Here is a 26,879-nt window from a genome sequence, read left to right as displayed (position 1 = left end):
TCGTTGCATTTCTATTCTTGCTGATTTAACCATAACTTAGTGTTCTGCGTTTATCACTAATACCGTGAATATTATTTTTACGGGGTTTATTCTCAACAGTATATAATTTGTATCTTGAAATGCATCCTTATGCTTTCTTTATTTACTATTTATGGAGGATCGAAGAGATCAAAGGTGGCTAATGGAGGAAGATATATAGCAAATAGATCCAGGAAAATTAGACAAAAGTGACATGAATTATATATATAGTAACGTCAATTAACACAAGTTATACAGAAAGGATACGTGATACACATAACTGATCACAAAATTATAATACTATGCACGCCAATACAATCAAAAGCAAATCAATGTGGACACTATGTATTACTTAAAGTACGATATTAATTTCTATATCCACTCCCTGTAACATCCTTCAGAGATTGAATAATGCCAATCTGGAAACATTTCTTTGTGGGGGTTTTTTCAAATAAAATGACTAGAAGTATTATCATATTTAAGGAGTTGTAGGTTTGTAAGGTGGAGAAAGAGAAGGAAAAGGTGTGTCCTTTGGATGGCTTGGGAATGTTGGCAATTCGGGTTTAGGCAGTTCCGGGATTTCTGGCTTTGGTATACTCGGCATCTCGGGCTTTGGCATAGCTGGAACTTCGGACTTTGGCACTTCTGGCTTTTTCACGGGAGGAAGCTCAGGTTTTGCCATTGCGGGGACCTTGGGTTTTGGTACATCTGGAATTTCAGACTTTGGTACTTCAGGCTTTGGCATGTTAGGAATCTCGGGCTTTGGTACCTCAAATTTTGGCACAACTGATAGCTCAGGCTTTGGCACAACTGGAGTGTTAGGTTTTGGCAAAGTTGGTAACTCAGGCTTTGACACAGTTGGCAATTCAGGCTTTGGCACAGATGGTAGCTCGGGTTTTGGTACACTTGGTACTTCAGGTTTTGGTACAGTAGAAATTTCAGGCTTTGGAATGGCTGGGATTTCAGGTTTCTGTATGGTTGGAAGCTCTGGTTTTGGCACCGCTGGGATCTCAGGCTTTGGCACAGTTGGTACTTCAGGTTTTGGTATAGTAGGAATTTCAGGCTTTGGGATGGCTGGAATTTCAGGCTTCTGTATAGTTGGAAGCTCTGGTTTTGGCACAGCTGGGATCTCAGGCTTTGGCACAGTTGGTACTAAGGTTGTATTGTGGTTCGGGCCCGGGCATAAATGGGCCAAACGGGCCTGGGCTTAGGCGGGCCGGGCTGAGGCGATCCCGGGCCTAATGGACCAAATGAGTGGAACTGGCCCACTGCGGTCCTAAGCCCACATGGTCCCGGGCTAAATGGGCCGGGCCCGCGGGCCTAAACGGACTTTTTCGTTCCGGGCTATTTTTTTTAATTATTTTTATCTAAGGCAATTTCTTGTAAACTATATATGTATATACTAATATAAATTACTTATATATAGCTATATAAATATATATAGTATATATAGTATGTATATATAATTATATATTGTCTTATATAATATATAGCTTATATATATATAGCTTATATGTACTAGATATATAATATATATACTATATCAAATTTAAACACAAAATAAATTGCAAAAAAAATTCAATGGAATGTCTTATAATTTTTATTATTACGACATTATCAAAAAATAACAATATCTTTCTTAGTCTTCCTCCCCCCAATGGAATGATCACAACAAGATACTAATACCACCATTAAAAGGAAAAAAACTAAGGAAGATGTGCCAAAATATAAGTTACATATTAGTTTATGTATTATCTCTAACAAATCTCATAAATCCTTCAAGGTCCGGAGGAATTTCTGTTGGTGGTGGTGGAAAAGAAGCTTGTTCATCACCACTTCTAGGCGAAGCAGCATCCTGCGCAAGTTCCGCTAGCATTTCTTCATAAGCTTTGTCTATCTCCAGTTGTAATTCTGCAAGTCCAAAATTTCTTCTTTCCGAACGGATCCATTCTCTGAAGAGTACTGATTTTTCCAAGCTCTCCCTCATAGATGCTCTATGATCACCGATTTGAAGTCTCGCTTGACTGAAAGCGCTCTCTGATGCCACTGTTGAAGCTTGAACACTTAAAACATCTCGAGCCATCCTTGAAAGAACCGGATAGTGTTTTTGTTTGTCCTTCCACCATTCCAAAACATCTAAGGAACCGTTGGGATTCTCTGATTCAAGTCCCTGCGACAAATAAACCTGAAGCTCATTTAGTTGTGAACTATCACCAATATTATCACCTTGAGAACCCCTGAACTCCGTCCAAGAACTAAGGGCTTTTAGGCTCGCAGTTCTTTTAGATGCTTGCGAACTAGACGAAGTAGAATTTGGAACATTTGGTCTAGCATGATCTAAGGCAAGTTGATAAGCATTATAAATTGTTTGAGCATTTATTTTAATTGAGGCTTTTGCATCTCCAAGTGTAGCAAATTCCTCAGCTGAAAGTGATAAAGTGTTATAAATTTTTGAATACCAAAAGTGAGAACCTCCTAATTTCATTGTAGGATTTAACACTGCAGCAACACCAAAAATAGGGGGGATAGGAAAAAAATATTTTTTAAACTTAGCTTTCATAGAATCAATAGCAAGTTGATAAATTACTCCACCCTCTGAAAATTGAGTAAACAAATCTGCAAGTGCTGCAATATAAACTAAACAGTTAGAAATAATAGGATAATATTGCTCAGATAATTCATTTGTAGCAACATGAAATTGTTCTAAAAAGTCTACAAGCATTTTAACATTAGTCCAATCTTGATTTGTAAGGTGCTCATCATCATCATCACCTACACGAGCATTATATGCTGTGCTTATTGGGTTTCTATATTCATATGCAACAATTAAACTTTCATACATGTAATTCCATCTAGTCGAACAAGGTTTAGGAACCTTTCTTTCTCTAAGGCCAAATTCATCACATTTTTTAAAATAATCTCTAAGTCTACTTCTACGGTTTGAATAAAAAAGCCAATTAAGAGCCATTTTAACCTTTTCAATTTCTACATTTAAAACTTTCATACCATCACCGACGATTAAATGGTAAATATGACAAATACATCTAACATGAAAAATATTACTGAATGCACGATTTAGTGTAGTTGTAAGCAAGCCTATACCATTAGTGTTACTAGAAGCATTATCCATTGAAACCGACATTATTTTATCTCTAATGCAAAAATATCTACAAATATCTGCAACTGTGTTAGCAATAAACTTACCTGTGTGGCGTGAATTAATTATTCTATAAGCAATAATGCGCTTTTGCATTATCCACTCCTCATCTATCCAATGACTTGTAACAGTTAGATAATCACAGTCATTACCACTTCTACCAATATCAGTAGTAATAGCAATGCGACAATCTATATGAGTAAATAAATAGCGCAAATATTGTTCATATTCATGTTTATATTTATAAATATCACTCTTTACAGTTGTGCGAGACCATCCTTTATAAGTAGGATTAAAAATTCTTCTAATATAATGCACAAAATGAGGGTTAGAAGGAAAACTATAGGGTAAGCACATAACAATAACCATTTTTGCCAATTCTTCACGATCTTTATTTGAATCATAATATAAAATGACACCAGTAACAGTGTTAATTCCCGGTTAAACTAGATTTGAACCTGTACTAGGGTTAACCATAGTATCTACACTTGTCCCCTCTTGCGCAGCTTTCATTTGTAAATATCTAGCTTTATCTCTAGGGTGTTTCAATATGTGTCTAGTCAAACTACGTACTGCTACGGTCTCCAGTATATTTATGAGCCATCAAAGACCCACAAGTTTTACACTTAGCCTTATTTTGTTCTCTTAGTTGAGTAAAAGTGCCAAATAAGAGATGTTTCGGGCCGTTTAGAATGTTTTCTATTAAAAGTAGGGGTTACTACAGGAGGGTCAGGCGGGACATCAGTTGGGTTATTAACAGGACTAGTAGGTATATCATCTAAATCCGGTTGCGTTTCATCTAAATCATCATTTTCAAAGATAGTTTGATTAGGATAAAGAACATTCATAACTTCTTCATTTAATTGTTGACCTGGTGCAACATCATGACAAAATTGACTATTGAAAAATTGAAAACAAGGGTTATCACTATCAAGAATAATAGGTGGAGGAGGACGGGTAACAGGTCTGGGTCGGGGAGCCGGGGGAAGAGTAGTAGCTTGGTGACTAGATTCACCAATTTTAGATTTTCCCTTACCCTTACCACCAAATATTTTTTTCAAAGAAAAATCCATATTAATTATAATTATACTAAATAAAACAAACAAAACTATAATATTAAAACTTAAGAGTTGGAACGAGTTTACCGAATTGACGAACAACTTCTTGAAAATTGAATATCATTGAAGACTTGAATACTTCAATTCACCAACTTCACAATTTTTCACGAAATTGCAATAATAAAGTAAGCAATTATAGAAGAAAATTAGAGAGAGATTGATGAATTTGTGAGTAAAAATGAAAGAATGAGGGGGTATTTATAGTTGAGAATATGAAAAAAGTGTAATTATAAAAAGTTTGGGGGCCAAATGGCTATTTTTTAAAGTTCCAAATGGCTGAAAATTGAAGGCCAACGGCTAGATTTTAAAAATCTGACCATTGGCCCTTTTTAATTTTTTTTTTAAAAATATAGTTGTTGGGGCCCGTTTGGCCCGGTTGAACCGGCATAGGCCCGCCTGCCGGTTCCGGGCTAAACTGTCCCGGGCTCACGGGCTATTTGGTCAGGACCGACCCACTATGGGCTTTTGCACCACTAGAGACCGGCCCGTTTGAACCGGCCCATTAGGCCCGTTTGGCACGCGGTCCCGGGCCGGTCCCGGGCTAGGCCCGACCCACAATACAACCTTAGTTGGTACTTCAGGTTTTGGTATAGTAGGAATTTCAGGCTTTGGGATGGCTGGAATTCCAGGCTTCTGTATGGTTGGAAGCTTTGATTTTGGCACAGCTGGGATCTCAGGCTTTGGTACAGTTGGTACTTCAGGTTTTGGTATAGTAGGAATTTCAGGCTTTGGGATGGCTGGAATTTCAGGCTTCTGTATGGTTGGAAACTCTGGTTTTGGCACAGCTGGGATCTCAAGCTTTGGCACAGTTGGTATTTCAGGTTTTGGTATAGTTGGAATCTCAGGCTTCGGAATGGCTGGGATTTCAGGCTTCGGTATGGTTGGAAAATCTGGTTTTGGCACAGTTGGGATCTCAAACTTTGGCAAGACTGGGACTTCTGGAAATTCCGGTTTAGGAATTTCAGGAAGGGGTGTCTCCAGAAGACGACGTGCTGATACACCACTAGTTATGTGGCCATACATGAATAAAGTGAGAAATGCAAGTGGTAAGAGGTTGGATAGATGGCAATGCTGAGCCATTTTTTGCTGCAAATCCTAGAAGCTTAGAGAAGAATGTGTAAAGGCTGGATGTGACTTTGGCCTTCTGTTTCTTACTATATATTGGTTCTACATGCATGCAATAACAAGGACTTCAGGATTATGTTGTTGGAATGGGATGTGTAGTTGAACTTCTCATCTATTATTTTCTTTCCTACATTTTCTTGAATTTGTCTTCTGGTAGCTCAAACCTTTAAACTAAATACCTACTGATAATGTGATAGTCAAAATCTGTCATCATCATATCCAATATGCTGGCACTTGTTAGAAACTTCTCTGCTGTTGCTTCAATTTCCTTGCAAAGAAAAGAAGCCTGAAAAGTCACATTTTACGCTAACCTAATTCATTTGGTTACAACTTAATTTGAATATATTGAGGTTTGACAATTCCTCTTCACTAATGGCTCTACATAAAAAGGAAAACTTGCCAGATTTTACGAGTGCCAAACAGAAATGCCATTAGTTAGTTTAATTTTCTTATCCAGCTGATGAACTCTTGGCTAGTAAATATCACTATTAAGAAGCAAACTGTCTACTACCTTATTCATCAGATATATTACAGTAATTGGAGACCTCTAAATTGGAAAAACCCAAATGTAGTTACATCTTTTATTATTATTTTGTTAGAGTTGGCCAAAAGAGAGACACCTTAGTGTTATGTGTTTGTCCTGAACAAAAGAGAAATATATTAAAAGGACACAAGCACTTAGGTTTGTAAAACAGAGGATATGAACTTTCACAGGGTTTAATTTGCATAGCACAATGCTAATCCTAATAGAACTGGCACTGCTGGTTCTTTCCAACTCTACATAAATATGGTGGATTTTAAATTATGAAATGTTTATCACACTATAAACTTAACTGTAATTATACAGTAGTTCGCGAAGCATTGCAGAAAGAATAGCATTATGAAATTAGCACATGGAACATCAAATATGGACAAGCCTAAGCGATGCCTCTATTAAGTGCAAGTAGCGTTAGACGTGGTATTGATCAATGGTGAAAGAAAAACCACTACGATATGAAATGAAATAAGCAAAACATATTTAATTTAGAATATATAGCATTGCCAAAATTGACAAACCTCAGACTTGGAAATTTTAGAATTATTTGTTTATACGTCAACACGACAATAGGCCTCTTCTTCATCACTTGCTCACTGATACACATAATCTGCAATATCCTAGCGTGCAATAGAGAGCACCAGTTCTGATAACTAGCTGCTTTAGTTTACAATTTCCTTTGTTCTTCATGCATCTTTAGTTAATTCATGTGTACTTCAAAACTATGAATCTGTTAACACAAGTTCACAACTCTCCCAGGAGGACTAAAACCATTGCTTTAGTTTTTCTTTTCGAGAAGGCAAAATTTCAGTAACCGAATCCAATGTGCATTAGGATGAAAATCAGAGATGGCTATGGATAAGAAATATATCAAAGTAATAACTCCGGAAAATCACAAAAATCATAGTTTTAATACATGGAATAAAAGTTACATATAAGACTCAGAGAGTCATAATGACTCGTGAAACAAGGTACATTTAATATCTAATACTACAGATGAATTATATTATATAATCGTAGCAGAAAGTATCCAATATATGTTCTGTCAAACTAACTCCATGTCATGACCCATGCAGCAAACTTCACAGACTGAGGTGGCAATCTCAAAACCTTAATTAGGTACCTTCTATACAGAATGACCAGTGCCATATATAATTACTCAAGGAGTAGCGGGTTTGTATGGTGGAGAAAGTGAAGGAAATGGTATCTCCTTTGGTAGGCTTGGGGAGGTTGGCAATGCTGGTTTAGGCAGTTCCGGGATTTCTGGTTTTGGGATAGCTGGAATCTCTGGCTTAGGTAACTCAGGGATTTTTGGCTTTGGTAGCTCCGGGATTTCTGGCTTTGGCACAGCTGGAATCTCAGGTTTTGGCACCTCTGGTTGCTCAAGCTTTGGCACAGTCGGCACATCAGGCTTTGTCATAGCTGGAGGAAGTTCAGGCTTTGGCAGTGCTGGAACCTCTGGCTTTTTTAGGGGAGGAAGCTCGGGTTTTGACAACTTTGGGATCTCCGGCTTTGGCACAGCTGGAATTTCAGGCTTTGGCACTGTTGGAATCTCAGGCTTCGGGAAATTTGGTAACTCAGGCTTTGGAACAGCTGGTTGCTCAGGCTTTGGCATAGTAGGAATCTCAGGCTTTGGAACCGTTGGGATTTCAGGCTTTGGTGCGTTTGGCAACTCGGGTTTTGGCATTGCTGGGATCTCAGGATTTGGCATAGCAGGAAGCTTGGGCTTTGGCACTGGGATCTCGGGTTTCGGGAAAGTTGGTAACTCAGGCTTTGGGATAGCTGGCATCTCAGGCTTCGGCACAGCTGGTACTTCGGGCTTTGGAATAACAGGAATTTCAGGCTTTGGTAAAGTTGGAAGCTCAGGCTTCGGGACAGTTGGGATCTCAGGCTTTGGCAAGGTTGGAACTTTTGGGAAATCTGGTTTAGGAATCTCAGGGACGGGGGTCTCTAGTAGGCGACGTGCAGTTGCACATGTTATGTGGCCATTCATGAAGCATAAATTGAGAAATGCAAGCAGTAAGAGGGAGGATAGGTGATAATGCTGAGCCATATTTCTGCAGATCCTTGAAGCTTAAAGAAGATTGTGTATAGAATCAGTGAAATTCGGATGTGGCATTGGATACAAGGCTGTTGCTATATATAGGTGGTTTTACATGCATGCAACAAAAGGACTAAAATATTTTGGTTGTTGGGAAGGGATATGTTAGTTGAACTTCTCATCTATTTGCCTGCCAATATTATCTTGAAATTTTTCTTCTGGTAGCTCAAAATCTGTTTATTAACAATATACTGTATCTATTACTATACCATAATAGTCAAAACCTGTCAATATCACATCTAATAAGCTGGCACTTGGTAGAAAACATTGGTCAGTTGCTTCAACTTCCTTGCAAAGAAATCAATCTCTGCGTCACATTTTACGTAACTTTAGTTTGGTTACTGACTACTAATGGCAAAGAAGGGAAATTACGAGAATTTATGAGTGCCAAAGAAAAAGTCATTAACGTAATTTTTCAATGCAGCTAAAGAATTGTTGGATCTACAGCTAATTAATATGATCATCCAGGAAGCAAAATGTGTTGAAAATACCTTACGCGTTATTTTATAATTAACTCTAAATTTGCAACCACAATGTGATTGATGTCCTTTCTATATTTGTTGCTTTTCTAACTTAGTGAAAGTAAATCAGAGGCGGGCAAAAGAAAACGCCTCATGCCTAGTAAATCAGATAATTGAACTTGAACAAGGTAAGCATTATATACCACAATGTTACTGTAAAGGTGGTACTGCTAGTTCACTCTTACTATACCTAAAATCGTGGAACTTTGGACTAAATGTTTTTCACAATAAAATAAAAACTCCCTCAATCCTACTTTTTGTGAATTTGTTTGACTCGATGCGGCATATCGTATTAATTTGAATTATATATATTAGTAGTGAGAAAATATTTTAAAAGCCAATGATAAGTTATTTTTTATGCAGAAAAAATTACATTAAAATTAAGAATTTTAGTAATTTATAAATGAAATATTTGAACTCTTAAAAGTTATGAATGTTTTTACAGAACAATATTATTAGTAAAATAGTACTGCTAGTAACTGTTGCGGAAGCCAAATGTATATAGTGTGAATAAGTCACAACTACTATACCAAAAATTATGACAACCACCAAATAATAAATAAGACAATAAAGCAACAATAAAGGGAACACCAGAATTTACGAGGTTCGGCTAATTTTGCCTACTCCTCGGACACAACCAATATTTTATTTCACTCCAAAAATACAAGTGAAATAATACTAAAGAGAGAAGATACAAATGCCTTAAACAGATGAGAAGGCAAATGAGAGGTGTGTTTAAATCCTAAACATTAGGCCTTCTTTTATAGGGAAAATTTCCCAACCAAATGGCTAACCCACCGATGTGGGACTTTGCCAAATTCAACAAATCTCCACCTTGGCAAAATTCCACATCTTCAATCTTCTCTCAATAACAAATTTTGGTTGTGTCTTCATCTTCAATCTTCAGTGTTCAACAATGTTGATCAAATCCAAACAATGTTGAAACTTGACCGCAGTCACCACTTTTGTCAGCATATCAGCAGGATTCTCTGTAGTATGAATTTTCTTCATCGTGACTCCACCTTCTTCTATGATTTCTCGTACAAAATGATACCGAACATCAATGTGCTTCGTCCTTGCATGATAAACTTGGTTCTTCGCTAATTGAATAGCACTTTGACTATCACAAAAAATTGTGATACCCTTTTGTTCAACACCAAGCTCCTTTAGCAATCCTTGAAGCCAAATTGCCTCCTTCACAGCCTCTGTAATAGCCATATACTCTGCCTCTGTTGTAGACAAAGCAACTGTTGACTGCAAAGTAGACTTCCAACTAACTGGTGCCTTTGCAAAAGTAAACACATAACTAGTAGTTGATCTTCGTTTGTCCAGATCACCCGCAAAATCTGAGTCACAATATCCAATTACAGACTGATTATCTTCCTGCTCAAAAACTAACCCGACATCTACAGTATTATGAATATACCGTAGAATCCACTTCACATCTTGCCAATGCTCCTTTCCTGGATTATGCATATATCTGCTAATAACTCCAACAGCTTGTGAAATATCAGGTCTCGTACAGACCATTGCATACATCAAGCTACCAACAGCATTTGCGTATGGTACCTTTGACATATACTCTCGTTCAACTTCATCCTTTGGCGACATAGTAGTACCCAGCTTAAAATGGGGAGCAAGTGGAGTACTAACTGGCTTAGTCTTGTCATCTATGCCAAAACGTTGAAGTACTCTCTTCAAATATTCCTTTTGAGATAAACAGAGTTTCTTTGAACGTCTATCTCTTATTATCTCCATGCCAAGAATTTTCTTTGCCTCACCTAGATCCTTCATCTCGAACTCCTTCTTCAGTTGAATCTTCAACTTATCAATTTCTTCCGAATTCTTGGAAGCTATCAACATATCATCAACATATAGGAGAAGATATACAAAGGAACCATCTTTAAGCTTGCGCAAATACACACAATGATCGTATTTGCTTCTCTTGTACCCTTGCCGCAACATAAACTCGTCAAATCGCTTGTACCATTGTCTAGAAGATTGTTTCAATCCGTACAATGATTTTTCAAGTTTGCACACCATATTTTCTTTTCCAGCAACTTTGAATCCTTCTGGCTGAGTCATGTAGATTTCCTCCTCCAAGTTTCCATGTAAAAACGCAGTTTTTACATCCATCTGAACTAGTTCCAAATCCAATTGTGCTACCAAAGCCAACATAATTCTAATGGAGGAATGTTTTACAACTGGAGAAAACACTTCATTGTAATCAATTCCCTCCTTTTGAGCATATCCTTTGGCCACCAATCTTGCTTTGTAGCGAACATCTACTTGGTTAGGAAATCCTTCCTTCTTTGCAAATACCCATTTGCACCCAATTGCCTTCTTTCCCTTCGGGAGATTGGCCAATCTCCATGTATGATTCTGATGAAGGGACTGTATTTCATCATTCATGGCAATCCTCCACTTATCTTCTTCTGAACTTTGGACAGCGTCTTTATAAGTAGTAGGAACATCATCAGCTACAATTGAGGTTGCACAAGCAACCGTCTCTATGAGACGAACAGGTTTCGTTATTGTTCTTTTTGGCCTGCTGGTTGCTATTGATTCAAGTTGTTGTTGAGATTCCTGAGTTGGAATCTCCTCTATTGGCTCTCCTTCCAGAGGATAATCTTCATTTATTTCCTCCTCTTCTTCTTATGTAGGAAAAATAAATTTTCCCTCAAACTCTACCTGCTTAGAAGCACCTTTATTTTGTTTGGTATCTTCTGTTACCTTATTTACCATAGCAGATTCATCAAAGGTAACATCTCTGCTGAATATTACTTTCTTTGTCATAGGACACCATAAGCGATATCCTTTGACTCCAGAAGTAATTCCCATAAAAATAGCCTTCTTTGCCCTTGGATCCAATTTTGACTCTGTCACATGATAATATGCAGTTGAGCCAAACACGTGCAAAGAGTCATAATCTACAGCAGGCTTTCCATACCATTTTTCAAATGGTGTCTTGCCATCAATAGCAGCAGATGGTAAGCGATTAATGAGGTGGCATGCATATGTAACTGCCTCAGCCCAAAATTCTTTGCCCAAGCCAGCATTGGACAACATACACCGTACCTTCTCCAGCAAGGTCCGGTTCATACGTTCTGCCACTCCATTCTGTTGTGGTGTATGTCTAACAGTGAAGTGTCGAACGATGCCATCATTTTCACAGACCTTATTGAAATGATCATTTTTGTATTCACCTCCATTGTCTGTGCGAATACACTTGATCCTCTTGCCTGTTTGATTCTCCACCATCGTCTTCCATTTGAGAAAAATTCCCAACACTTCATCTTTGCTCTTCATTGTATACACCCATACTCTTCGGGAAAAATCATCAACAAAGGTTACAAAATAGTGCTTCCCACCCAATGAAGGTGTTTTGGAAGGACCCCAAACATCAGAGTGTACATAATCCAAAATGCCTTTAGTATTATGGATCGTTGTACCAAATTTAACCCTTGTCTGTTTCCCTTTAACACAATGCTCACAAAACTCCAAGTTGCAAGCCTTGACTCCTTTTAACAATCCTTGATCTGATAGAGTTTTCAAGGATTTTCCTCCAGCATGTCCCAAGCGCATGTGCCATAGCTTGGTTGCTTCTGCCTCTTTGTCGTCACTGGATGTCACTGTCGCTGTCCCAATAACTGTACTGCCACAATAGCGGTACATATTATTATTCTTCCGATTAGCCTTCATTACCACTAGTGCACCGGAGCATACTCTCATCACTCCATTTTCTGCAATGATTTTGAACCCTTTTGATTCAAGGGCTCCCACAGAGATGAGATTCTTCTTCAAATCTGGTACATATCGAACATCTGTTAATGTTCTGATCATTCCATCGTGGTTCCTTAATCGTATTGAACCAATCCCATATGAGGTAAGAGGGCTATTATCCGCTGTGTGAATAATTCCATATTCTCCTTCTTGAAAATCCACGAACCAGTCCCTGTTGGGACACATATGATAGCTACAAGCCGAGTCCATCAACCATATGTCTGATGATGTTGATGACTCTATTGTAACTAATGAGAAGTCTGAATCATCACAATCAGCTACATTTGAATCCATAATGGCCTTTCCATTATTATATTTGGCCTTATTCTTCAACTTCGGACAGTCTTTCTTCCAGTGCCCTTTTTCTCGACAAAAGGCACATTCATCTTTGCTGGGTCTGGATCTTGACTTGGATCTTCCCTTCTTTGTCCTCGTTTGATTTTGAGGACGACCCCTCACAAATAGTGCTTCTCCTTCTCCGCCCTTCTGTTTTTCTCGCTTTCTTTGTTCATAGCTGTACAAAGCTGAACAAACTTCTCTGAGAGAAATTTCGTCATTTCCATGGAGTAGAGTAGTTTCAAGGTGCTCGTACTCATCAGGAAGTGACGCCAACAACATCAAGGCCAAGTCACCATCATCATAAGTTGTATCCATATTTTGCAAATCTGTGACCAACTTATTGAAACTGGTGATATGTTCATTCATCGTGGTACCAGGAACATAGGTGAAGTGAAACAGTCTCTTCTTCATGTACAATTTATTTTGACTGTTTTTCTTCAAAAATTTATCCTCCAGTGCTTTCCATAATTTACTTGCAGAAGTTTCCTTTGTGTATGGATATTTCTGCTCTCTAGCAAGGTAGGATCGAATGGTACCGCAAGCAACACGGTTGATAATTCTCCAATCTTCTTCTCCAATAACATCTGGTTTCTTTTCTTCAATGGCCAGATCTAGCCCTTGTTGAAAAAGGACATCTAGAACCTCGCCTTGCCACATCCCAAAATGTCCGGACCCGTCAAATATTTCTACCGCAAATTTCGCATTTGACACAATTCTTGTCATAAGCGAAGATGCCAATGATGACGTATTGTTGACACTTGATGTAGATTCTTCTTGTTTATTGTCTCCCATATTTGACACAAATATTATTTAATAGCTGACGACACAAATCAAGATTATTTCCTTTCTGATGTAGAAGATCAGACTAAGCTGCAACCACAGAGCATACTCAGACAGAACCTTGACTCAGTTACCAAGATAAATCTTTTCTGATGTGGAAGATCAGACTATGCTGCAACCACAGAGCATACTTAGACAGTACCTTGGCTCTGATACCAATTGTTGCGGAAGCCAAATGTATATAGTGTGAATAAGTCACAACTACTATACCAAAAATTATGACAGCCACCAAATAATAAATAAAACAATAAAGCAACAATAAAGGAAACACAAGAATTTACGAGGTTCGGCTAATTTTGCCTACTCCTCGGACACAACCAATATTTTATTTCACTCCAGAAATACAAGTGAAATAATACTAAAGAGAGAAGATACAAATGCCTTAAACAGATGAGAAGGCAAATGAGAGGTGTCTTTAAATCCTAAACATTAGGCCTTCTTTTATAGGGAAAATTTCCCAACCAAATGGCTAACCCACCGATGTGGGACTTTGCCAAATTCAACAGTAACAATATTTTTTTCCCTTGCCACCTCCCACTAGCGATACCAAGTAACTATTAAAGGATAACAACTGATATCCTTCAGTTAGTTTGTTACTAGCTTCCTATTTTCCAGGTTTAGGATTTTGTTAGTTTCCTATATTCTAGTGTATCCTACTCGCATAATCTTATCATATCAGTTTGTTCCACCTTTAATGTATTTTGTTTGTATCTGCTCTATATAAAGAGCCTGTTGTTCATGAATAAAATTATCTTTTCTCTGGTGCATTTTAAAACTTCATATGGTATCAAGAGCTTTCTTTCTCCTCACGGAGTTCTGACCTTTTTGTTACCCACCCACCCACCACAAATGGCACCCTCTATTACCAATTCTGATGCAACAAGCATCACCTCTATTGTTCAGTTCAACCCAATTACCCAACTTCCGATCAAACTTGCTGACAGCCATAACTTCTCCCTCTGGAAGGCACAAGTTTGTCCATGCTCATGAGAGGACACAATATCTATGGCCATCTAGATGGGACTATCCCTTCTCCTATCCAGACCACCACCACAAACAACCAGACAATTGCCAAACCCGATTACGTTAATTGGTTTCGTTAAGACCAGTTGATCCAAAACGTTATTTTAGCGTCAGTTGATCCAACTCTTGCTGCCACTGTAGCTGTTGCAGCCACTGCCAAAGCGGCATGTGATTCCCTCCATACTGCATGCAGCCACTGCCAAAGCGGCATGGGATTCCCTCTATACTGCTTATGCCAATAAGTCTCAAACTCGCGTATTCAGCTTGCGGGATTGCCTTGCTCGTCTCACTAAAGAGAACTTTCCTGTCACGTTCTTTCTCCTCCATCGCAAACAAAACCAGCCACCCTTCCTCATCCAATGGTTACCCGATCAAAAAAAAATAGCCTGAAACCCAAGACTTTTTTTGCCAAAACCAACCTCTCACCACCAATCCCCCGCTCCTACCGTCAAGAACAACTATACCCCCATTGGAAAGAAGCAATGAAAGCAGAATATGATGCTCTAATCAGAAATCAGACGTGGGATTTAGTTCCCAGTGATCCCTCTCGGATTGTTGTAGATTGTAAGTGGTTATTTAGAGTTAAACATAAACCTGATGGAAGCATTGACAGGTATAAGGCTCACCTAGTAGCCAAAGGTTTCACGCAAAGGCCTGGGTTGGATTATCATTCTACATTCAACCCCGCTGTCAAGCCCGCAATAGTCAGTTTGGTCCTTGCAATTGCTACCCAACGCTCATGGCCTATTCATCAGTTGGATGTCAATAATGCCTTCTTACAAGGCAGACTTGAAGAAAAAGTGTACATGAAATAACCTCCTAGTTTCGAGTCCTCTAAACATTCAACATATGTTTGCAAGCTAAAAAAAGCAATATACGGACTTAAGCAGGCTCCTAGGGCGTGGTACACCGAGCTCACCAACTGTTTGACAAGTATTGGGTTTGTTAAATCCAAATCTGACTCATCTTTGTTTATCCTTCACATTGTAGAGGTTACTGTCTACATTCTCATATATGTTGATGACATAATTATTACGGGTAATATTGGAAGAAGTATCAGGTCCATCATTGATACTCTTTCTCAACGATTCTCTCTAAAAGATCTTGGGCTAGTGCATTATTTTTTGGGTGTTGAAGTAATATCAACGCCAGCTGCCATATATTTGTCTCAACACAAATATGTCATAGATCTTCTGGATGAATTGCACATGGTTGAATGTAAGGGTGTCCCAACACCGATGACATCAACCTGCTCCTTCGCTGATTCTGAAGCCGATTCTGTTGTTGACATTTCACTTTACAGAAGAATCATTGGTAAGCTTCACTACCTATCCTTCACTATGCCTGACATCGGGTTTGCTGTTAGCAAGTTGTCTCAGTTTATGCATTATCCAAAAGTGTCTCACTGGAAAGCTATCAAACGGTTGTTGCGCTACCTGAAACACACCAGCACAATGGGAGTTAAGCTATGTCGACAACCAACAGATCGTTTACTTACTTATTCTGACTCTGATTGGGCTGGAAATCCACAAGACAGAACATCAACAACAGGTTATGTTGTCTACCTTGGAAACTCACCAATCTCTTGGTCTTCCAAAAAGCAAAGGTCGGTTTCACGCTCATCCACAGAAGCTGAGTACCGAGCTGTTACTGCCGTTGTTTCTGAAGTTAATTGGCTCACGAATTTGCTCCATGAGCTTCATTTCCCATTGTCTGCTCCACCAACAGTCCTCTGTGACAATGTTAGTACCACCTACATTTGTGCTAATCCAGTTTTTCACAGTAGGATGAAACATGTAGATATTGATTTCCATTTTGTTCGCGGGCAAGTTTAACATAAAGCACTTGAGGTTCGTCACCTTCACTCTGCTGATCAAGTTGCCGACATCCTCACGAAGCCTCTTCTGCGTACCACTTTTCTACGCAATTTTCACAAGTTGGGGCTTATTCCAGTCACCCCTAACTTGCGGGGGCGTATTAAAGGATAACAACTGATATCCTTCAGTTTAGGAGTTTGTTATTAGCTTCCTATTTTTCAGGTTTAGGATTTTGTTAGTTTCCTATATTCTAGTGTATCCTACTGCACAGAATCTTATCATATCAGTTTGTTCCACCTTTAATATATTTCCGTTTGTATCTGCTCTATATAAAGAGCTTGTTATTCATGAATAAAATCATCTTTTTCTCTGATGCATTTTAAAACTTCATAGTAACTCTATCCACCGAGGTTTGGATAGATGAGAAGAAATCACCTAGTATTTTTTGTCTTTGGTGGGATTTGAACCTGACACCTCATGGTTCTCACTTATTTCATTGACCACTAGGTTACACCATCCACCAATGCTTTGATAGATGGAAAGAAATCACTGTAGACATGTGATATTTGACCCTCCCCAAGATTTTTTATATATTAGCGTAAAATATTTAATTTAGGCATAATATAAATATTTTAAGTAATTTTGATTCTTTTACTTTAATTTTATTACAAGAAAACAAAAACTCACAAAAATAAGTTCATTAATGTTTTGTAGTCATTTTTAATATAAAACAATCTTTAAAATATATATGCAAAAATAGTATCGTATTTTTATTTTAATATGATATTTGAAAATACCAAAAATAGATTTATTTTAATGGTTAGTTTTATTTTAATAATTATTTGAATAGTAGGAATAATTAACAAATGGGCCCGTATTTTTAATCTCGTTCGCAGCGAAAGAATAGAGCTTGGGCTCGAGCAACCCATCTTTAGGCCTAATTTTGGACCTAGCCCATAATTGCCAAGCTCATAATTCTTAGGCCCATACCCCTTAACCTAAAACCCTATCAAAAACCTAGACTATATAAAAAAAAGAAAAGCAAAAAACGAAAGGGGGAAACGGACAAAACAATACACAAGAAAGCTGCACAGAATGACCCGGACCCCCTTCACGTCATCTTCTTCAACCTCCCCCGTTCTGAAATTTCTCCAATGAAATAATAGACCTCCTCCCTCCCCCGTTTTAATTCTCTTCAAAAACAGAAAACGACGTGGACAAAAAGCTAAAAAGGAAAAGCTGCGCAGGACCCCTCCCCCCCGGGGGTTGTCTTCTCCAAACGACCCATTGCCATTGTTCTTCTTCTGCAACAGAGAACCAAAAATAGACCCCCCCCCCCACTTTCGTTTTAATTTCCTTGAGCAACCATGAACAAGGAAGCAGCCACAAATAGTGCCTCTTAGCTTTCTTCTTCTTCTTCTCCAGTGAACACCACCAAAACCTTAGGGACCTAAGCTTCTTCTTCAACCAACACAAACGACCCCTTCATTGCTGATCGGCCTTCTTCAATAGAACAGCGACGAGCTCGCCAAAAACGAGTTGAAAAGACCACCAACAGCTCCTTACTCACGTCGTCATACCACCCGTCAGCCCTCTCTGTATTCCTTCTTCAACCATAACACACCTCCTTGACCAAGAAAGCCCTCCATTGTCGTAGCTTCCCATCTACAACACACACGCACATAGCTGCAACGGGAGGGTAGCAGCAGTGAAAAGGAGGTGACGAGTGGTGTTCGAAAAGTCGATGAAACAGTAGTCTCGATATAGGTTCGTCCGAGCTGTCCGTCTGTGAAGCCGAGGTGTCGTACAAGTTTGTCGATGACGGTTCCGATCTTAGTTCATTCGAAAGACTTCTCTGAATTTTGGTTTAGAGGTAAATTCCCATGCTTCATGTTTTGGAGATTTTTTGCCTAATTAAGTTTCAGAAATGAAAAGATTAGATTCGTTGCTTATCTTATCCCCTGCAATTTCTACTTTCTCTTTATGAATATGAGTCTATGCTAAAATTTTGCTTAGATGTTTTGGTCCTAGAGCCATATATTTAGAGTTCTTAATTCCATTTGTTCACTAGTTGTGATGCATGCTTATATTTATTTCTGTTAAAGCATCAATAACTTTTAGGGTCCTGATTTTGTTGCTATTTGAGTTACATTAGTGGTATTTTAAGTTTTAAAATGAATCGAACAATTAGAGCTCTTGATATTTAGGCTACTGTAATGGTAGATGATGAATGGGCCACACGAGTTCAAAACTCTCCGGCTCAATGACTGTTTTGTTCGCCTAATTGGTTTGGCCCAACTGTCAGTAAGGCTACAAACTAGCCCACGTTTCCGACACTAATTTATTTTGTCCCTTCCACAATAATTTCCGTGACACGTGGCTCTCACAGATGTTGCTATTGAAAGTTGAATCTCCGTAGTTTGCTTTAGGAGCGTTCCTTAAATTGATTTTCTTTAATTACCAATTTCGGGTGTGCATTTCATGTGACCCAAATCCAAATCCCAACAATGTTGAATAAAATATGTCGATTGCGGGTGCATTTCATGTGGCGCGATCCAAAGACATGTTTTGAACGACGTTCAATCTTCCTTAAAAATAAAGCGGTTATAAAGCTAAAATCGGCACATAGTTTCATAATTGATTTAAATCAGATAAATAAGTTGAATATAACAGTTAGGCGACCGTGCTAGAACCACGGAACTCGGGAATGCCTAACAGCTTCTCCCGGATTAACAGAATTCCTTACCTGGATTTCTGGTTCGCGGACTGTATTACAGAGTCAACCTTTTCCTCGACTCGGGATTCGAACCGGTGACTTGGGACACCATAAATCTCCCAAGTGGCAACTCTGAATTTCTTAATATAAATCCCGTTTCGATTGTCTTTTAATTGGAAAAATTCCTTTATACTCCCTTACGTGGTGTAAGTGAAAAAAGGAGGTGTGACAGCTCTGGCGACTCTGCTGGGGAATCGAACCCAGAATCTCTGGTTCAGGGTTCAAGAATTCGAGCTTAGAATAATTGTTATAGTTGGCTTTATCCATTATCTGATTTTGTTACATGATTTGGGCCTAATGTGCTAATTGATTGTTTTTACCGCTTTGATATTCCGTGAACTGTATATAAATTGTTGCGAAATTCCTCTTCTCTCTGAGTCTTCTAAATCATGAAGAAGTGTGCACTTCGTGTGACTACTTTTCTGTTAGAGTCATATTCCAAATTTAGAACGAGGTTCAGACAAGTTGCAAAGCCAGTGAAGCTTCTGTATTCCTGGTACGCTGCCCCCCCCCCCCCGGCTCGAGTTGTCCCCTCGGGTAAGCCAGGTCTAGAACAATAAACCCAGGTTTTAAATCTAGTATAACAAGACCTCATGCCGGATCCCTAGTAGGAATGTTTGTTGCATCACGTGCATTTGACTTAGGGGACTCAACACAAGGGTTGAGTCCGTCTAGGACAGGTGTACCCAAAAATAAAAGACCATCCTGATGCATCTTATGTGCTATATGTTGCATTTATTCAAGGGTAAAAGGGTCATTTGGCGAACTAATGATAGCTGAAGGTAAATGAAGAAATGAAGAGAAAAAAAACAATGGAAAAAGAAAGAAGAAAGAAAAAAAAAAGGAAAAAAAGAGGGTGAAGCGAGTAGGGCCCAATTATATTTTTTGTTACATTTTATTAAGAAAAAGAGCATGGAAACTTCAAAAAGATTTTGCACTTTTTATCATTTTTCAAAAAAAAAAAAATCAAAAAAAAAGAAAAGAAAATTCAAAAAGATTTTATATGTTTCATCATTTTTCGAAAAAGAAAAAGAAAAGAAAAAATGTGTTCTCTATATGTTAGTTTTTTTATTATTCTCGCCCGTATCCAATTTGCCCAAACTACGCATACCTGATCCTCGTCTTTCGGGGCGTGATACGTAGGCAACCCACATAGGGTCCGGTTTTTCTAGTAAATCTTAGGTTCTTGGCTTTGCGGGGTCATAATCAAATTTTGCACTTCTAGCCACCTTTTGGCCAAATAAGTCAGTTTGCAAAAATAGCCTCAACCAAGTCTTCCATGTGTCCCGTAGGGAGTGTTATTGTCTCACATAGTGTTGATTTAAAGCTTTTTCATACAGGTGTGGATTTATTTACCGAAGTTTGAACATGACAGATACCCCAAGATCACTGCATTCATGAGCTGCTCGAGGAGCCATTTTATGTTTTTGAGTCAATTATTTTTGTTTTATTTTTCTAGTCCTGTGTAGTAGTATTTAGTCTTTTAGGTGATGTTAGAGTTTGTATTGTCTAATTGAGTTTGTATAGTCTTTTGTTACTGTATTTCTTATTTTGCATTTGAAAATGTGTTACAAGTAAAATAAAAAAAAAGATGTTACATTTTATATTTCGTTATAAATTTTCTTTAGAATACTAATTCTAGAAATGAAAAAAAATTCTTTTAGTACTTCTTTAAAAGCTTTCTTTAAGGTGTTAATTCCAAAATCCAAAAAGACTTTCTTTTGAGGTGTTTCTTCAGGAAATTAGTGAAAAATGAAAAAAAAACATTCTTTTATTTTCATTAGAACTTTAGGATATTGTACATAAAAAAAATACTTTATCTTTTGTTTATCATTGGAATTTTTCCTTTAGGCAATCAAAATTGAAATCCAAAAACATTCTGTTTTATCTTTTTCATTGATTGCTTCGAGATCTTGCGTCAGGATATCAAATGAGGATTCAAAATGTCTTTCTGGGGTTTATTCCTTAGATTTCCTTCAAAAAAAAAAGAAGAACCAAAAAATATTTTTCTCTTTTAGGATTTGTCCTTGATAATTTCTCATAGAGTACATGTTTTAAAAAAGAAAGAAAAAAAAAAGAAAGAAAAGAAAAGAAAAATGGAAACGTTAGTTTGTTTACTTTACTCCCGATCTCCTAGAACTACGCAAAGATCTGATTCATGCGGCGTCATGATACGCAGGCAACCTAATAGGGTTCGATCGAATTATTTTTTTACTGTTAAAAGAAAAGAAAAAAGGAAAAAGAAAAAAAAAGAAGGAAACAAAAAAAAGAGGTGCAATTGTGGGATGTGAGATATGAGAGAAAGAAAAGACTGATAATAAAAAAAAAGAAAAATGAAGGAAAATGGGCAAGCCAAGAAGTGCTAGAAAGACAAAGAAAAGAGAAGGTTAAAATGAACAAATTGGGATGATGCCAACTGACCTTTGTGCCCTCGAAGTCATTTTAGAACCGATAACTGTGGTTAGGTGCATTGTACGTAAATTGAGATTATCTTATGTTAAATGCCCTAACGCTAACGTGATGGCTTCATTTTGTTATATTCATAGCAGAAGGGTGGTTGGTTTGTGGTTTTTAAAGTGGTAACTCTTCTCTACAACATAAAGTCAAAAGGCAATGGCAGACAACAACAGAACTGATTTGGTTGACACCGGCGCTCGAAAGCAGTTGGTTGAATAGGACAATGGGTTGGTTGAAGAGGTAAAGATGTTAAAACAACACATGGCTGACATGTATCAGGCTTGGATGACTGGGAAGGCACCACCCCCGCCACCACCTAGCTTCCTAGATACTGCTCTTACCCAAACTTCGGACACAATGCTAGATGATCCTCCAGACTCTCCAGATCTACCCGCTTATCACAGCTTTCCCAACCGTCTTAGTAGCTTCATCACTCATCCTCCAATTACCTCTCCCCAAAATCACCCTCCTGTCACATCTACTATCCCCGACAATGAATACCCACTCAAAGCTCACGATGCCCAATATTACCCCTCAAAGGTTGCCCACAAGGTTCCTAACTCATACAACCAGGGCCCGCGGGATGAACCTCATGTTGAAAATGAAAAGTTCACAGGAAGAAAAGGGCGAGATGGGATACCCAGGAGGCCGAAAGGCATATAACAGTCCTTAAAGAACAAGCAAAAAATGGGAGACCAGGGTAGCATGTCTTACAAAGAATTGTCTATGTCCCCCGACGTTCATCTGCCTGCGAGGTTTAAAGTACCAAAGTTTAACTTGTATGATGGGTGTGGGGATACGATAGCCCATTTGAGGGATTATTGCAATAAAATGAGAAGTGTTGGCAAGAAAGATGATTTGTTGATGGTGCACTTCAGTGAGAGCCTGATTGGGGCAGCATTGGAATGACATAATTGTCAAGATGTTGGTAAGTGGCCTACGTTGGGTGACATGACTCAAGATTTTGTTCGATACTTTCAATACTGATCAGGTGTTACCCCAGACCGCTCTTCCCTATCTAAAATGGAAAAGAAGCCGGAGGAAAGCGTTAGAGAATTTGGACTCAGATGGAAGGAGCAGGCTGCTCGAGTCAATACCCTGATTGGGGAAGAAGAAATGGTTGAGCTCTTCCTAAAAGCCCAGGGGCCCACCTACTTCAGTCATTTGATCCCGGCCTTGGGAAAGCTTTTCAAAGATGTGTTAAAAATGGGGGAGCTAGTAGAAGAGGGAATCAAGTCAGGCAAAATCATGAGTTGTTCGAAAGACATTCAGAACACCCCAGTAAGTTGGGTGGAAGAAAGAGAAACAGAAAAGATGATCCGATGGGCTTTCCCGATTAACACTTCTAGCCTCGACATCCCCGTGGATATCCTTGTGCACTAGATGATCCTCCCCAATGCCACTTCTCTCCACGAAACTCCCAAAATCGTACATCACTCTCTCAGTACCCAGCTCCATACAATGCCTATCCATCCCCACGAGCCTACCGAAAACCCCCTGGATTAGGTTTCTGGCTCAATCAAGCATTTAAGAATGAGAGGTTGCTGAAAAAAGAAAAGGCTTTCACCCCATTGGGAGTGTCATATGCCAGTTTGTTCCAAAAGTTGAAGCAATTGGACATGTTGAAGCCGATTCATATAAAAATGCCAAACCCTCTGTCAAAGAAGTTTGATTTTTCTCAAAGGTGCACATATTGCTCAGATGCACGGGGCATGACATATAGAAGTGTTGGAATTTGAAGAAAGCAATTCAGAAGCTTATTGATGCAGGTGACATTGTCGTGCAAAATCCAGATGTAGTAGACACTAGCCAAAGTCCATCGCATGTTCGTAATGAGACGCATATGATGAGTATGATTTGTTTTGAAAAGGAATATGAAAATTCTTCTGAGATCCTCGAAGGTCCACGCGCTGCAAAGTTTTCAGTGCTATCAGAGGTTGATCTTAAGAACGAGCCAGCAAAGGGAACCCAAAAGCGATTTGTTAAGAACAATGTGATGGAAGTTTGTGAAGGTCTTAGTAATGTTGATGCAGAATTTAGTGGCTAAGATGCCGAGCTTGGCAATTGGAAAGACGCTCCTGTCTTGGTTAGCCAGGGAGAAGTTTTGGTGGTTTATTTTGTTGTCATTTCTGTTGTCCGAGTTATTTTCAGGGTTGTAATCCGGATATTGTCTTGTGACTCAAACCCTTCTATCCTTTTATTTTGCCTAGTTTGTTTAGTCGTAGTAGCTCGTTTAGTGTTGTCTAGGTTTGTTACAGGTTTGTGACCCCAGTTTAGTTTGTTTGTTTTGTTGTCCAAACCCTTTCACCATCTGTTTAATGCAATTTTCTGTTTTCTGATATTTTTAGTTATCTTTGTTTAGTTCTCTTTTCCTTTTATAGTCTTTTCATGTTGACTCTAGTGACATGACATGCACTCGTAATTCTCAGCTTGGTTTTAAAAGTCAGTTTATGCACGAAGCAACGAAACAATGTAGAAGATTTAGGGACATTTAAGGGAAATAAGTAGAGGCATTTTGAGATCACTTCAAGCCCGAGTTGTGTGAACTGGGGTAGAGAGAACATAAAAATACACTATTGAAATGCATCATGTTGCATCAGGTGAAGATAACGGCAAGTTTGTCCCGAATTTGTAGGGGGTCGTTCGCAGTAATGAGAGTGAGAGTGTTGTCCAATGGTGCTTTGTATATAACAAATGTAGAAGGTGAATGTGTGGGTACGGTCATCAAGTCTGGCGCAACCAAAAGATGTTACGAATGTTTTCCTTGATTTGTTTAATTGTGTTGTTTGTACTTGGCAGATTTTGAAGGTTGAAATGATAAAGACATTTTGTTCCGCTATCTAAACACTTTATCCCTCGTCACCCCTTTTGAGCCTTATTTAATTTCTTTCATACCCCTCTTTCGGAATCAGTAGCGAATATCAGAAACACAAACATGAAAGATAAGAAAAGGAAGAAAGAAAAGGAAAGATAAAGAAAGAAAGAAAAAGAAAAAAAAGAAAAAAGAAGGAAAGAGAAAAGAAGAAGAAAAATAATAAAAAGAAAAAGAGAAAAGCAAAAGATAAAAGAAGAAAAAGAAAAAAAGAGGAAAAGAAGAAAGAAAAAACAACAAAACAACAAAAAGAGAAAAAGGAAGAAAGAAAAGAAAAGAAAAGAAGAAAAAGAAAAGAAAAATCACAACAACAGAGCAATTCCTATGTCATGAACTACGTTCGACCTGATTCCTTTCAAGGATATGTAGGCAGCCTCACAGTTCGGTCTCATCAAAATAAAAATCCAAAAGTCCCCAAGCAAGAAACTGGGGCAGAAGTTGTGGTTGTTGTAAGAAATCTAATTTCGAAAGTTGTAATTTTGAACCCATGTGAATCATTTTGAGCCTTTAATATCCTTTCTTTTTAACCCTATCCAAAAGCCCACATTACGGTCCAAAGAAAGACCTTCCGATCAGTCTCCGAGAGAAGCCAAGTCAAGCAAGAGGAGGTAATTCATATCAGAGGCAATACTTTGGCCCAAGCAGAAAAATAATGATAATGAGAGAGTCTTATTGGTGAAAACCCTCATGGGCACCGTAGGGCGACAGGAGCTGAGAGAAATCCAAAAATGAGAGAGTCTTATTGGTGAAAACCCTTGCGGACACCATAAGGCGACGGTAAGTTGAGAGAAAGAACAGAATGAGAGAGGCTTGATGGTGAAAACCCTTCGGGCACTACAAGTCGAATAAGGATTGTGAATCAGATTGGATAATCGGAGCATTGAAGTCCAGTTTCATGGTTCAGGGGTATAACAAGAGTTGAACATCAGACTTGTTTGACAGATTAGGCCACTTAATCAATATGTGCATGTCATGGTCATTGGAGTTGGTAACCACATCTGATAGGTTTCTACTTTGTAGTTTTCTTGTTAGGAATCATCTCTTTCCTTTGCCCATTACTCTATTCCTTTTGTCTTGTTTACTTCCTCTTCCTGAGTCTGTTGGGTCAAAATAAGTGAGAAATGACTTCAAAATTTGCCACCAGCTTTTCAATTGCACAAAACGGGTTTTGGCCAGTACATCAAAATGTCATAAGTCAGGAAAGAACAACAAACACATTGAGCTGGTAATAATCAACATGCTTTGGGATCCTTATGAAATACAAAGGTTTGGTACACATCAATTCAGGAACAATGCAACAGATGGAGGGTGTTAGGTGAACAGATCAAAGGTATTTTCGGTGAAACATGACGGTTTTGTACATATCAATTCATAAACAATGCAACAAGATGGAAGGGTTTGGTGAACGGATCAAAGGTATTTTCTATGGTAAGATCGACAAAAGGTGTTTAATCAGTGACAAGCGAGGTCCTCCTAGCATAAATCAAAGTTATCGTGGCAAGTGAAGGAGCAATAGACCTCAAGGCCAGGGCCAGTGGTTTAAGTCAAGAAAAACAACATGCACGATGAGTGGGTAGCAATTGTCGTGCTTTGGAATTCATGAGAAACACAAAGATGCAGTACATGTCAACACAAGAGCACGATGCAACAGATGGAGGGTGTTAGGTGGACGGATCAAAGGTATTTTCAGTAAAACACAAAGGTTGGTAAATGTCAGTTCATGAGCAGTGCAACAGATAGAAGGAATTGGGTCTGAACGGAGAAGGGGGCATTTTCTGTGATAAGGATGACAAAGAAAGTGGCTAGTCCATAAGCAAGCAAGGTCCTCGAGGGGAAATCAGTTATCATAGGAAGTGAAGGAGCAATCGCCCTCAAAGTCAAGGCCACAAACCAACCACCACATTTTAAACTAACAAGATTTATTTTTGATTGAAACAGGGGCAGAAAATCGGATGTTTCGGAGAAACCCTCCATAAAGAAAGGCAGTCACCGAACAGGTTTGATTTTTAATTTTCAGAACCCTCCTGGAAAATGAGACCTAGTTTGAAGTTCAGAAATAACATAATCTTGCATAAATGTATCCCAAAAGAATATAAGTTAGCTTAGAAGTTTGCATGTTCGAGATAGGATTTAATTAGGAGTCTCCAGGACCCTCCTGAATAATGGGACTTTGCTTTAAAATTTCGATTAGATAATGACATTTAGCGTAAACTCTGATGTAGAGTAGTACGATTCAGACATGAAAGTTGTCACCCTTAAGATAAAATTTGACATTTGATTTTCAGGACCTTCCTGGATAATGAGGAGTAGTTTAAAGATTCTCTTAGATAGCAAGATTTAGCAGAAGTCACACATGTAGAAGATATAACTTAGATTTAAAATTGTCGTTTAGTTAAG

General features: G+C 38.5%; 2 protein-coding genes across 2 annotated transcripts; both read right to left on the bottom strand.

Moving 5' to 3' along the window:
* Positions 1-496: 496 nt before the first annotated feature.
* Positions 497-5,373, bottom strand: LOC104247579 (protein PELPK1-like). The gene is made up of 4 exons (XM_070151420.1): positions 4,850-5,373; positions 2,606-2,825; positions 2,114-2,188; positions 497-1,108 (listed from the first exon to the last, which is right to left on the bottom strand). The coding sequence occupies exons 1-4, from the start codon at positions 5,371-5,373 to the stop codon at positions 497-499; spliced, it is 1,431 nt and encodes a 476-aa protein (XP_070007521.1).
* Positions 5,374-6,845: 1,472 nt separating this feature from the next.
* LOC104247578 (protein PELPK1-like) lies at positions 6,846-8,059 on the bottom strand. The gene has a single exon (XM_009803635.2). It carries the CDS (start codon positions 8,004-8,006, stop codon positions 7,113-7,115), a length of 894 nt encoding a protein of 297 aa, XP_009801937.1. The 5' UTR covers positions 8,007-8,059; the 3' UTR covers positions 6,846-7,112.
* Between the last annotated feature and the right edge of the window lie 18,820 nt (positions 8,060-26,879).

Source organism: Nicotiana sylvestris, chromosome 1, assembly GCF_000393655.2.
Source record: "Nicotiana sylvestris chromosome 1, ASM39365v2, whole genome shotgun sequence".
NCBI classification, from domain to species: Eukaryota; Viridiplantae; Streptophyta; class Magnoliopsida; order Solanales; family Solanaceae; genus Nicotiana; species Nicotiana sylvestris.
Note: the sequence above shows the minus strand (reverse complement) of the source record. Positions and strands in the feature narration are given on the sequence as shown.

Bases quoted from the DNA above. Each gene is read 5' to 3' on its own strand.
- LOC104247578 (XM_009803635.2), bottom strand. From the start codon at position 8,006: ATGGCTCAGCATTATCACCTATCCTCCCTCTTACTGCTTGCATTTCTC.
- LOC104247579 (XM_070151420.1), bottom strand. From the start codon at position 5,373: ATGGCTCAGCATTGCCATCTATCCAACCTCTTACCACTTGCATTTCTC. The intron at 2,826-4,849 runs GTGGGTCGGGCC...ATATGAATATAG, and splicing joins GTACCAACTAAGGTTGTATT to AAACCCAATAAGCACAGCAT. The intron at 1,109-2,113 runs GTTCTTTCAAGG...CCAACTATACAG, and splicing joins ACAAACAAAAACACTATCCG to AAGCCTGAAATTCCAGCCAT.